Source organism: Nicotiana attenuata, unplaced genomic scaffold (genome assembly GCF_001879085.1).
Source record: "Nicotiana attenuata strain UT unplaced genomic scaffold, NIATTr2, whole genome shotgun sequence".
Classification (NCBI taxonomy): domain Eukaryota; kingdom Viridiplantae; phylum Streptophyta; class Magnoliopsida; order Solanales; family Solanaceae; genus Nicotiana; species Nicotiana attenuata.
In genome coordinates, this window is record NW_017670699.1 from 239,882 (window position 1) to 254,022 (window position 14,141).

A 14,141-nucleotide genomic window follows, 5' to 3' on the forward strand; every position below is an offset into this window, starting at 1 on the left:
TACTTATGGATTTGCTCATTTTTTGATTAGTTTTGGAGCGTTGAGCATCAGTTAGAGTTGTTTGAAAGGCTTGGGAGCCAGCTATGGAACTTCTAAGCGAGGTAAGTCTCTTTTCTAATTTTGTAAGGAGGAATTAACCCCATAGGTGAATTGAATTCATGTGTGCTCTTATTTGCGGGGGCTACGTACGCACAAGGTGACGAGAGTCCGTACGTAGCTATTAGTTATGCCTATGTCGGAGTAGTTTTAGGTTTACACCATGCCTTGTTGATACTGTTATTTGATTATGTTTTATTATTTGCCTTGAAAAGAGTTGAGATCGAGTATGCTTACTAATTGCCTTGAAAGGACTTGAAATTGAGGATTTAGAGATTTGAAAGTTTTCATTTGAATTTCGTATTTTGAAAACAATTGAGGAATATTATAATAATTTGAGAAATCTATGTTCAACCGCGTCGCAAATATATTCCGCGAGCGGGGTAAATTTCCACTACTCTCATGGGAGCGGGCCATTCGTCTCGGCAGGTTAATAAATGCATCTATGATCTGTGCCGTTCGACCCTCGGCAGTGCACAGTTTATATTTATATGTTGGATTGGGCCGTACGACCTCAGCATGACTTGCGCATGATAATTATTTGGAACTAATAATAATTGACATTGCTTTATTAGCTTGAGATATAAATTGCTAAATGGTGAAAATGAATTTGAAATTTCTATTCGTAAAAGGATTGTTGATTATTTCCGATTATTAAATTTTCAGCTATGTTATGTATTCCATGCATAAATATAATATCAACATTTTATTGTCAGCCCATAGTAAGTGTCGGAGTCGACCCCTCGTCACTACTTCTTCGAGGTTAGACTAGATGCTTATTGGGTACACATTGATATTCGTACTCATACTACACTTGCTGCACATTCTTGTGCAGGTTCATATATGTCTTGTGGCCTTGTGGGCGGAGAGGCGTGGTTATTTGTGGGGACTTAGGTGAGCTGCATCCTATGTTACGAGTCCGCAACACACAGAGTCCCCTTCAGAGTTATTTGTATTTTTCCTGTCTAATTTATATTCAGGACAAATGTTGTATTTTATTTTACTCCCTATTTGATACTCATGCACTTGTGACACCGGGTTTTGGGCGTACATATGAGTTTTCACTATTGTACTTGGGAAAATATTATCAATTACTCTGTATATTTTTATTTCTTATTATTTAAATGAGTGAAAAATATGATTTCAAAATACTAAAACGACTAATCAAGTTAATAAATTATTGTTGGCTTGCCTGACCGCGATGTTAGGCGCCATCATGGCCTTTAATGAATTTTGGGTCGTGACACCGGCAAAGGAATAAATCAAATTTCAAACCTTAGTTAGGGTTCAACGACTAAAAAATCGACTCGTGGATGTGGGGAATCAACCCCTTTTCCGTGTATATGGATGAGATATCGTCCAAACCTTCAAGATCAAAGCTGAACGGGTCCGATCTGGAATGGTGATACTTGCCAAAATTAGGGTGAGTACTAAGTAACATCAAGAGCGTATGAGTAACAGTAGGATAGTGTAAATAAGGTAAATAGATCGTAGGACTCCATAGTATAACCGAATTTGGAGAGATTTTTGGGAGGTAAGACAGCTAGGGTTCGTACAAGATGAGAGCGTGTGAGGGAGGCTGGGAAAAAAAATGGTCTCTAGGGTTTTGGGTAGGGATATAAGGAGAGTGAGGGTTTTATTTCGGGCTGTTGATCATTTGAGATCAACGGCCAAGATTAAAAGGAAGGTGGGGCGGGTTGAATAAACGGGTCCCGACCGGGTTGGAATAAAGGGTCGTTTGGTTTGGGCCAGGGCAGATTGGGCTAAGGTTTGGGGTGTTTGGGCCATTAATTTGGTCCGAAAATTGGCTTGGGATTGGGATGGATTTTAAATACAAGTAATTAAAAAATAATTATAAAAATGACTAATAAATAGTAAAAAAATATTATTCAAGCACTAAGATGCTCGAAAAATAACATCTTAACAATATAAAAATATAAGAAATGCTATTTTAGTCTAAATAATATAATAAATACAATTATGTACAGAATATAGGCTATTATTGTAAAATTATATAAAACCGCTTTAAAATACAAATATAATTATATAAAAAAATAAATAAAATATTATGAAACATATATGTTGATGCAAATAATAATTTTGGATGATTACATCATCACAAAATAATTTGAAAGGGTAATTAATACATATTCAAGTAATTTAAATGCAAGAAAATCAATTTTAAAGCTTTATGAATTTTTTTTAGAAAATACATGTGTAACTCTTGCAAATTAAGTAATGATGCAAAATGATATTTTGAAAGTATATATACTATTTGAAAAATATGAGGGCAAAATTAGGTATCAACAACTGTTATAGATTGAGGAGTAGCATGCCACATCAGGGTACACGTGCCATGGTTCCGGTAGCGGTTGCTCCACCACCCACTCTGCCAGCTAGAGGTAGGGGTCAGGCAGCCAGAGATAGAGGTCAGACAGCTATAGGTGGAGGCCAGTCAGTGAGAGGCCATCCGAGAGATGGAGGTTAGAGTGGAGGGGCTCAGCCCCTTCGCTATGCATTTCTAGTTAGACTAGAGGCAGAGTCGTCTGACACAGTCATCAGAGGTATTGCTTCAGTTTGCCATAGAGATGCATCATTTTTATTTGATCAGAGCTCTACTTATTCGCATATGTCATCCTATTTTGCTTCACATTTAAATATGTCTCGTGATTCTTTAGATACTTCTGTCTATGTGTCTATACCTATTGGGGATTCTAGTGTGGTGGACCATCTCTATTACTCTTGTTTGGTCACTATTCGTGGCTAGATGTGATGATCCAATAGGTCATTTTGAGAACTAGCCTAAATTTCACCATTTCGAGACCTCCCATAGCTTCATTTGATATTTATTGATTTGTGTGCATGGTCCGTACCATTTTTCGGAAGCTTTTACGTAAAATTTTGGAGAAAATAAGGTATTTGACTTAAAATGAGGCTAGAGTTGACCACTGTCAACTTTTTTGGTAAGCGATCCCGTATTAGTGTTTTGATGATTCTAGTAGGTTCATATGCTATTTTTGGACTTGTACGCACGTTTGATTGGGGTCCAGGGTAACCCGAGCGCGTTTCGGCGCATTATGTAATAGATTGAGAAAAATTAGTTTTAAAATTAATATCTTGAGTTTTGATGGTCGATTCTTGTTATTTGATGTAATTTTAATGATTTGAGGTAGTGACCAAGCTTGTAGAATTTTATTACACTTGTGTGCATGTTTGGTTGGGAGCCTGAGAGGCTCGGGTGAGTTTTGGATGCGTAATGGATGGGTTTGCAACTGTTGGTGCTCAGCAATTGCTAGTGTAAGATTGCAGATCTCGCATTTGCAAGGTTTGGCTCGCATTTGCGAGCATCGCTTTTGAGGTCTAAGGATCGTATTTGCAAAAGGCACAGGGATTGAGAAACTTTGCATTTGCGAAGAAGGAACCGAAGTTGCAAAGTCTGGGAAATCGCTAATGCGGCTGGAGTCTCACATTTGCGACTCTTATTTCTTTGGTGGAAGCTTCGCAAAAGCGAAGCTTATTTCATATTTGCAAAGGGAGGGACCTTCACAAAAACGAAGGTTTTGTCACATTTGCAAATTCTGTGTATATGATGCACTGATTGCATTTGCAATCCGTATGTCGCATTTGCGGACATCGCATAGTATTCGCAAATGCGACGCCTGCAGCTGGGTAAAAGAGGGGAAACGTCGGGACTTAGTTCAATTTCTTACCATTTTTCAACCCCAAATACTCTAGAGGTGATATTTTAAGAGGGTTTTCTCCCCAAATTCATTCGTAATCAACTTTAACAGTTCATAATCAATTCCAATTACTTTTACATGTGTTTTAACATCAAATTTATCAATTTCCAGAGTAGAAATTAGGGGTTTTGGATAGAATTTAGGAATTTTTTTAAATTGAGATTTAGACCTCGGATTGAGGTCAGATTTCGAAATAAATCAGGTATCGAGGCTCGGGGTTGAATGGATAATCGGAATTTTATCTGAATCTCGGATTTTTACCAAGTGGGAATGGGGTTAACTTTTGTTGACTTTGTCAAAAATCATCAAAATTTAACCTTTTTCGTTCAAGGTTAGTTTGTAAAGGTTATTTTGAATTGTTTGATCGATAATTGGCATGATTCGGTTTGTTTGGGGCTAGTTTGAAAAGAAAAGCCATGATTGATTGTTGATTTGGTTGCGGAGTGAGGTAAGTGTCATGGCTACCTTTGACTTGAAGGAATTAGGACTTGTTTGGTCTATTTTCCACATTAATTATTTGTGGGGATGGCATATATGCAAGGTGACGAGTATATATACGTTGTCATGGGTTAAAGCATGCGGCTGGAACTTGTCTTTTTTGTACCATGTAATTTCATTTACTATGCCTTCAATGCCTTAACTAGATTGTTTATTCTTTAACTATTCGCTTTTGTCTTTATTGCTAATGTTGAGGTTGTTGTGATATTGAAAGTTAAATTCACTTATTCTAGCACCATGTTTGAAGTTGAAATTTACTCCCCATCTTGGTTGATACTTTGGGTTATTATTGTTTCTTGGTGAGAAAGAATGAAAAGCACGAAGGGTGTTGTTGTTCCTTATTTGCTTATTATTATCATTGATTAAGTGAATGTGAGGATTAAAGCACGAATGGTGATGTCGTGCACTTGATTGTTTTATTATCATTATCATGTGAAAATGAGAGTAAAAACACGAAGGGTGATGCCGTGCAATTGCATTTTACATTATATGGCGAGGATGAGAGTAAATCACAAAGGGTGATACCGTGAACTTAGATGATTTCATTAATTTTACTTGATACTTGGATTGTGAATTTAACTTGGCAGTTTCGTTGCTTATTTCGGAAAGACACTTACTCAGTGATTCTGTATTTAATGTTCCAGTTGTTGCCCCTTTTATATGTTCCCACCATGTTATTACTTTTAATGCTTTACTTGTTATTTCTGTTGCTTTATATATACATCTGCAAAGGATTTTAGTAGGTGTCTTGTCTTAGCCTTGTCACTACCTCATTGGGGTTAGGCTCAACACTTACTGAGTAATTAGATCTGTTGTACTTATTCTACACTTCTGCACTTCTTGTGCAGATTTTGACGTTGGTACTAGCAGTGTCCCGAGAGGCACTTAGCGGATACCGGTCTGTGATTCGAGGTAGAGCTGCACCCCATTTGCAGGCCCTAGAGTCACTTTACTATTTCTACGGTACTATTTCTATTTCATTTGGGACATCATTGTATTTCTTATGAAACTTGTAATGAGTTGGATCTAGATGCTCATGTACTTGTGACACTAGAGCTTGGGGTGGTTTATGTTATATTTTGGACAATTATTAGATATCTAATGCTTTTCTTTTATATTATTTGTTTATGCTAGCTTGCTTAGCATTTGGTGTTAGGCGCCATCACAGCCTCACGGTTGGGATTTTGGGTCGTGACAAATTGGTATCAGGGCACTAGGCTGCCTAGGTCTCATGAGTCACGAGCAAGCTTAGTAGAGTCTGGAGGATTGGTATATAGACGTCTGTACTTATCTTCTAAAGGCTATAAGGCTTTAGGAATTTTTGCTTATTTCTTACTCTGTCGTGTGACTTTATTCTATCGCCGAAGTTTGAGTTATTTTATTCTTTTTCTCCCACTGATGGTGAGGACACGCACAACATTCACCGCTGATCAGGAGTCGGAGCCCCAGGTTGCTACCACTACCAGGGATAGAGGTTGGGGCCGAGGTAGGGCCAGAGGTAGAGGAAGAGCTTAGCCTAGAGCACGCGCAACAACACCTATTGTAGAGCCTTAGATTGAGCAAGATAAGGAGGTCCCTATTCAGACCGCACCGGGTGGACTAGCTCAGGGCATAGAGGGGTTCATTGCCACCCTAGTACTTCAGGACACTCTAGTCTGTCTGGTGGGCCTTATGGAGAGTGTGGCCTAGGCCGATGTGCTCCCGATGGCACCAGCCGTCTCGCAAGCCAGGGAAGGAGCCCAGAATCTCGCTACTCACACTCTAGAGCAGATGGCTCACGGATATCAGACTTCGGCAGTTCCAACAGTTGGGGCAGTTCATCATGTTATTACTACTCAGTCCGGGGAGGGACCAACTATGTCGTCCGAGAGGCGGAAGAGATTGGACAAGTTCACCAAATTGTTTCCTATTCGCTTTATTGGATCACCTTCTAATGATTTCTTATACCGTTGCCATGAGGTACTGCGTAACATGGGTATTGTGAAGTTCAATAGAGTCGACTTCATAGTGTTTTAGATACACGATTATTCCAAGAGGTGGTGGCAGAAGTATGTTCGGGGTAGACCAGTGTTGATACTCAATTTTGTCCTCCCTTTACTCCAATCTATCTATCTATCTATCTATCTATCTATCTATCTATCTATCTATATATATATATATATATATATATATATATATATATATATATAAACAATTATTTAAGCATTACCATAATACTTCACGCCATGCGCCATATTTTATTAGTGTATTATAAATTATTTTTCATGTTTTATTAGTTAATCTTACCATTATTATTATTATTATTATTGTTGTTGTTGTTGTTGTTGTTGTTTTTTTTTTTTTTTGANTACAAAAAATAAATTCTTTTGTTGTTTTTTTTTTTTTTTGAGCAAACAGGAAATAGATATATTAATAACTAAGGAACGTCAAGTACATGATTAACATAAGATGCATCACGAAGGACGCATTGGTTCCCTAAGCTTGCTAACAGTTGGCAAGCCTCATTGCATAGCAGTTTTTCATGGGTAGTAGTTTCTAGTCTATCATTTTCCACAAAATCTATTACATCAAAAGGTGGTTCAACAAAAACTTTTTTACTGGTCTTCTAAGCATTACTTCTTCCTGTTGCTCCAAAAACTTGGTTATCCCTTTCTAGGCTCCCTTTTCCTAGTTGGTGAGCAATTCTATTCCCCTTCCTGAAAGTGTGTTGGAGAGTAACCCTCTGCTGGTGCATTAAGGACCTGCAATCATTAACAGTTTTATTAAATAATTTATTACCAGCTTGTAAGGCCTGGATTACCTTTGAGCAGTCTGTCTCTATTTCAAGTGGGAAGAGATTCCACTCCTTTGCTGTCCTTAGACCTTCTCGTAGAGCTTTCAATTCTGCTGCTAGTGAGCCATTTGCATGGGTTAGTTTTGTAAAACCAACTACCCAGCTACCATTTGCGTTTCTGAAAACACCACGTAAACCACAATTTTGATTATAGCTATGAAAACTGGCATCTACATTTAGTTTGAACCAACCCCTAGGGGGTTTGAACCAGTTGATTTTTATTAGTAATTTGGGAGGGTGAATAGAGATTTTTCCATGAGTAATTTAAATTCTATAGCCCTTTGCTTGATTGATAACCACTGGTTTGGTTAGAAGTGTTATTGTGATTATTACTGTTTCTATTAACCCAGATGTGCCAAATGATGAAGGAAAGTATGTGTTCCATTTTAGGAAATTATGTTTAAGAGGAAAGTTGAAGTCCTTTATTTGGATAAGCCAATGTCTCCCATTTTGGTTAATAAGCTGGTTGCATTGAAGGTCGGTCCAGAGTTTGTTGACAGCTTTGTATTCTAGGAAGATATGCTCGATGGATTCTTCATAAGGGCTTTTACAGATGGGACGGTTAGGGTCAATGTTAAGTCCAATCTGCGAAAGATATTTTCTGCAAGGGATTCGATTGTGAAGGCATTGCCATAGGAAAAATCTAATTTTATTGGGACAGTCCAATTTTCAAATCCACTCGAAGTCTAAGTTAGTATTATAAGGAGATTCCAAAAGCGTATAACAAGATTTAGTAGTAAAAAACCCCTTAGTGATGAGAGACCAAATAGGTAAGTCAATTGAGGGACCCTTAAGACGGACTTTTATTTTAGTGATATTAGCTAGTAAGTCTGGAGGAAGGGAGAGGTTAAGTATTCTAAATTCCAATTTGTACCATCGAAGATATCTCTTATTTTTGTGGAAATATCTTTGGCCGAAGGGGGGCCTATTACATGGTTCCTTAGGTTACAAAAATTTGGTATCCAATTGGCCTCCCGTAGGTTAAGATTTGATTGAAGGTGGGGGGACCATATGATGCCCTTGGAGCAGATGTCCCACCCTTTGCAAATGCTTTTCCAAATGTAGGAGGATCTATTCATAGAGGAACTATTGCAACAATAAGAGATGATAAGCTTTGCCCATGGAATTAGTGCATTTGTGAGAAGTCTCCAACTTAAGCTAGTTAGAGTACATAGATTTTTATTAAGAGCGTTGTGGATGCCTAATCCACCATATTTTTTGGGTTGGCATATGGTGGGCCAGTTCACCATGTGAATTTTCCTTTTCTTTATTGTGCTACCCCATATGAAGTCCCTTTGGACTTTATCAATCTCTTTTAGGATTTTCCTGGGGAGGAGGGTGTATTGCATGTAATGTTTTGCGATGGAATTAAGGCATGATGCTGCAAGGGTTGTTCTTCCTGCCAAAATAAAGAATTTTATTTTTCATGAGGCAAGTATAGTTCTCATCTTATCAATTAGGAATTGATATTCCCGAGGTTTTAGGCTATGGTGTAAGATAGGGAAACCTAGGTATGTACCAAAATTGATACTATTCTTAATTCCTAACATAGTGGTAATGTCTCTGATAATAATATGGTTGCAAATTTTTGAGAAAAGTAATTTTGACTTTGTAGCGTTGATACTTTGACCCGATAGAGAGCAAAACTGGTCAAGGCCATTTTCAATAGCTTGACAAGATTTAGCATTAGCTCTTGCCATTAGTGTAAGGTCGTCGGCATATAATAAATGGGAGATTTTCGGACATTTATAACCTAAAGATATAGGGTCCCAATTCTTGATGTCCACTTGATGTTCTATATATCTAGTGAGCATTTCTAGGCAGAGGATAAAGATATAGGGGGGGATGGGGTCTCCTTGTCTAATACCTCTACTTGGTTGAAAGTAATTTGTAACATCCGTTGACTAAGATTGCTATCTTACTGGTAGAAATGCGATTCAGTAATAATTTGGAGAATTTTGGAGGGAAATTAAAGTAATCCAGGGTGTGGCGAACAAAAGACCATTCTAAACGATCAAAAGTCTTTTCTAGGTCGATTTTAAGAATCATATGGCCCTGCTTGCCTTTCAGTTTGTTAAACTTAGAAATCATTTCCTGGATGATGATAGCATTACCGGACGCTCTTCTGTTTTTCATGAAGCTAGCCTAATATGGACTGATCAATTGATCTAGGAAAGGTTTAAGATGGTTGGCTAGAATCTTGGTGATTAGTTTGTAGATAGTATTGCATAAGCCAATGGGTCTACAAATTTTAATATTGTTGGCATTATGGATTTTGGGAATGAGGCACAGAAAAGTTTTGTTAATTTTCGGAGGGATTTCCCGATTGTTAAAAATATTGTGACAAAGATTACTAACAAAATGCCCTATGTGATACCAATATTTTTGAAAAAAGAAGGGGTGTAAACCATCTGGACCAGGAGACTTAAAGGGTTTGAACGAGAAGACAGCTCTTTTAATCTCATTATCTAGAAAGGGGGTATCTAGATTGTCTAGATTAATCTTATTACATCTGGTTTGGGGATTTAGGGGGTTTGCCCAGATAGAATGAGAGTGAGAAGAAGTAAATGTAGAGGTAAAGTAATTTTGAACATGAGACATAATTTGGCTATGATCATTTATCCAGTTATCTGCCTCATCTTTGAATAAATAATTTTGTTTCTTCTTTTCCTATTAGTGGCTGAGGCATGGAAGAATTTTGTATTTGAGTCTCCATCATTAAGCCATATGATTCTAGACCTAAGTTTCCAGTAATCTTCCTCTATTTTTAGAATATCATTGAACTCATTTTGAAGGTCTAATTCTAATTTTCTAAGGAAAGAGCTGGTAGCATAGCTATTAGAAGATTGGATGCCTTGGAGTCTAGCTAACAATTTTCTCTTCCTTCCCATGATATTGCCAAAGGTACTGTCTTTCCAGGGTTTTATCTTATCAACAAAATTGAGGCTAGCTTTAAAATGATCACTATCATTCTAATTATTTTTACAATTGTCTGAAACTCCGGATGTTTACACCAAAAAGTTTCTAGTCTAAAAGGAACCTTATGGGGAGACCTATTCCTTGGAATCAGTTCTATAAGGATAGGAATGAATATGCTTTATTTTTTATAATCATAGAATATTTACTATATGAAATTATTTATTTATTTTAAATATTTTACTAATCTCTTACTTTATTATATTTTATACTTCTAGTTAATTATGTATTTCAATTAGAAAATTTTACCTCCTATAGCAAAGGTTGATGCCTTATTTATTATAAATAAATACCCTTTTAAAAAATTATCTCATATAGCTACCTTTTAATTTTTATAGCAAAATATCTATTTATGGTCACTTCCTACCTTTAGGCCATTAAATACGTTGTGTATTAATTTTCTCTCTCCCTCTCTCTTCCCTCTCTCTTCCCTCTCTCTTCCCTCTCTCCTCCTTTCTCTTTCCTCTTTCTTCTCTTTTTCTCCAGGTTTTTTCCTCCCCTGCTTTTAGAAACCCTAGCAGGGGCTGTGTTCCGCCAATGACAGATCCGACCGACGACCACTTCCCCCTTTCTTTATTGTGTCACCCCTAACACCCTCATCCAACCACTGATTTCTTTCACACAGTTGTGCTACACATTATAAATTTTTCTTAGAGTTTGCATTGATTGTTCATGTTTGCCTTGTGAGATCTGAAGAAGTTCTGTCTCTAGTTTCCGTTTGATCCTTTAAATTGGTGCTTCTTTAACAACTGTCTTCTTTTAACCGGCGGCGACGCTCCACATGGCTGCGACCTAGATACCGGTGGATTGGGGGCGGAGTTTGGGGCTGAGGAACTTGAAGAGTCTGTTACCTTTTTATTTCATTGTATTTCAATGTATCTCGTTGTATTACATGTATTTTATTGTATTCACTGTCTTTTTTTTCATTGTATTTCAATATATCTCGCTGTATTTTATTGTATTTTATTGTCTCGCTGTATTGCATGAAAGTATTCATATATTTTTTTAATTAATATAATTTATGTATTCAGATGTATATATGTATTCAAATGTATCTGCAGTATGTATTCATATGTTTTTGCACTATAAATGACCTGCTATACTTCATGTATTCAATGTAATTATATAATTTCAATATATAAATCTATTTGTAAAGATACAACTAAAAAATAATTTAGTAAAGACACCACTAAAAAAAGAAAGGATGGATTCAATCTCTGAAGATTGCTCTATTTTTGGGTGTTTTTCAGTTGAGAATCTTTTCTAAAATTTGGAATACAAATTTTGTGTGTTATAATTGAGTTTGTTGAGTTATATTAGGAGTCTATCGCGTTAATTGATTCACTTACCATTTTTAAACAGCCGAAGACATTTTTTTTCCACAAATTGCGTTACTGTATTCACGAATACAACTCGCGAATACAACTCGCGAATACAGTAGAATACATTCTCTGCTTAGCTGGAGTCCCCTGTTTTCTGCCGAGTTTTGCTACTGTATACATGAATACTGTAGCAAAAATACATCGAATACAGTCTATAGCAACTGAAAACATAGTTATAGGAAGTAATAAAGTAAATGGTAGCTATAACAAGCTAATAATCACTAAAACATTGTGGTTTCTGAAAATTTCTCTTTTACTTATTAGTATATAAATTAGAAGCCCAATTTTTTATGACCCTTTTTATCCATTTCGTAGCCCAACCTGTTAGCCCAATACTAACCTAAATCCATTAATTCAACATTCTAGTCCAATTATCCCCAAAATCAATCCAGACCAAAGTAAACATTTCCCTAATCCCTTTCCATGAACCCCTTCGTCCTACACCATGGGAACCGACTCCTCTTTCATCAAATTTTCAATTTTATCTTCTTTCCTACTTTTTATTTTTTGTTACTTTGTTTCTATAAATTCTTGTACCCATTTAGCCCCTGATTTTACACCCCAATCCCTCCCCAAATTGCAAAATCAAGATCTCTTTTGTCCTCCTCTTTCTGTTTCCAGAACATATGGAGAAGATGATGTGGAAATCAAGAGAGGAATTAGCCCAAGTTCATTGTACCACAAGATAGGTAGAACATAATTTTCCTGATTTATTGTTTTTCTGATTTGGTTCTCTTTCCTATCAATTTGATTTTTAAAAACTCAATCTTGTATGATTTTTTCTTTTAAAAAGCTTTCCTTTCCTAACCTGAATTATTTCTCTATTCATATATGGACGAATTTTAGTAATATTATTACACTTTTCTATATAGACTAGATCACTTTCTTTCTAAAGTTGGACCTCTAACTTTTGGTAATTGATTTTGTCAAAATTTCTTTACTAATTAGCAACCTTAAATTTCGCCTGTTTTACCTTTTATAACTTAGAGGCTTAGTAATTTCTTAGCTATAAATATTCTATTGTTAAGACCATAGAGATGGGGAAGAAATTGGCATTTTCGATCACTACTTTTGACCACTACTATTCATGACCATTGTACCCTTTTTACTAAGATTCATTACATTTTTTGCTCTTCGATTCTTGCTTTCTCGGTTGTAAGTCGAGGCAAAATCTATTTCTTTTATTTCCTCTCGGTATTTATATTCTTTCTTGTTGCTGCTGTTCATAGTTTATCGCTGCGAAATTTGGTCTATTTTGCTATTGAAACTCTGTTCGTGTACTATTCATTTGGATTTCTGGTTTTCTTATTAATTCGGCACTTCGCGAACTGCTTAGTCTTTAAGACGATGCATTACGATTCCTTATGAGGTAGTTGTATGTAAAGTGTTGCCTTTAATTTACTTGTGGTTGTATTGATCGATGTGTAAAGCATTCGCATTCTGCGATAGAAGCGTACGAGTATATTGTACCCTCCATTTATAAATCTTGGTATTCTTTCTCTATTTGTGTTTATGCTCGTTTGGCTATGCCGGATGCCGTGCGGTATCTCATTGAAAGCATGTACCATATGATGATTAGGTATGTCTCCATGACTCTTGTGTGTGCCTATTTCCCGATGTGATTATTCTTTTATTGCAATCGATATCATATCGTTAGGAATTTCAAGACATGTATCTGTACGTACGTGTTCGAATTTATGATTGTATGTAATTTTTTCTAGATGACTATTTTTCAGAATGAATTCAAAGCTCCTCTAGATACCATGCTTTAGGTTTCAAATACTATTTGATTCGAATTTATGATTGCATGTAATTTTTTCTTGATAACTATTTTTCTGAATGAATTTAAAGCTCCTCTAGATACCATGCTTTAGGTTTCAAATACTATTTGATTCATGCTTAATGTTATTGGCGGCTTTCAGCCATGCCCCATGACCCCTTGGGCGCGCACCGTGGCGTCCTAGCAAGCCTCCGAGTGCCTAGCGCCACGGACGGCCCCGTGGTCTTGGCCGTGCCATGCGACAAGCGCGTATGTGCCTTTGTCGTCCCATTATTATCCCTCGCCAGCGCCCAGCCGCAGGCAGATGCAAACAGTGCCGCGCGCGCATACAACGCCGCGCGCGCAGATCGTGATGCCAAAGACAATGCTGCTGACAACGGACCTGTTTCTGCCTTGTAGAAAACTGAGTCCTTTTCATTGTAAATATAGAGTAGTTATATTTCATGTACTTCCATTATGTTTCTCTAGCTTAGTCAAGTCTAGTCTTGTAGCTTTGGTTTATTTTTCTTAAGCATTATTAGGGGGATCAAGCAATCAAACTTTCTAGCAAGCAAACAATTCTCTGTACTGGTTTGTCTCTCTCTCGACAACGTGTTGCTTTTCTGTAATAGGTTTCATTAATGTAATCAAGTTTTCTTTCATTCTCAATTCTCATTTCTGTTCTCTCAATTGCTCTTGACATTGATTTTTCCGTACGGCACTGACAATCTCGTCTAGCGTACGGAAGTGACCTCAGTTGGCGGACAGTTGCATCAGTTGCTTAGCCTTACGTCGCCCTTCAAGAAATCTCAGGAAGGCGACGCGTAATAGTTGGTATCAGAGCCTAGGCTCGACAT

At 37.0% G+C, this 14,141-nt stretch overlaps 1 protein-coding gene across 1 annotated transcript; it reads left to right on the top strand.

The window, feature by feature from the left end:
- The first annotated feature begins 11,890 nt into the window (after positions 1 to 11,890).
- Positions 11,891 to 13,789, top strand: LOC109242434. The gene is made up of 2 exons (XM_019409295.1): positions 11,891 to 12,214; positions 13,448 to 13,789. Exons 1-2 carry the CDS (start codon positions 11,971 to 11,973, stop codon positions 13,702 to 13,704), a joined length of 501 nt encoding a protein of 166 aa, XP_019264840.1. The 5' UTR covers positions 11,891 to 11,970; the 3' UTR covers positions 13,705 to 13,789.
- The last annotated feature ends 352 nt before the right edge of the window (positions 13,790 to 14,141 follow it).

Coding starts and splice junctions, on each gene's coding strand:
- LOC109242434 (XM_019409295.1), top strand. CDS start 11,971: ATGGGAACCGACTCCTCTTTCATCAAATTTTCAATTTTATCTTCTTTC. Junction 12,215..13,447: donor TTCATTGTACCACAAGATAG/GTAGAACATAAT, acceptor GGCGGCTTTCAG/CCATGCCCCATGACCCCTTG.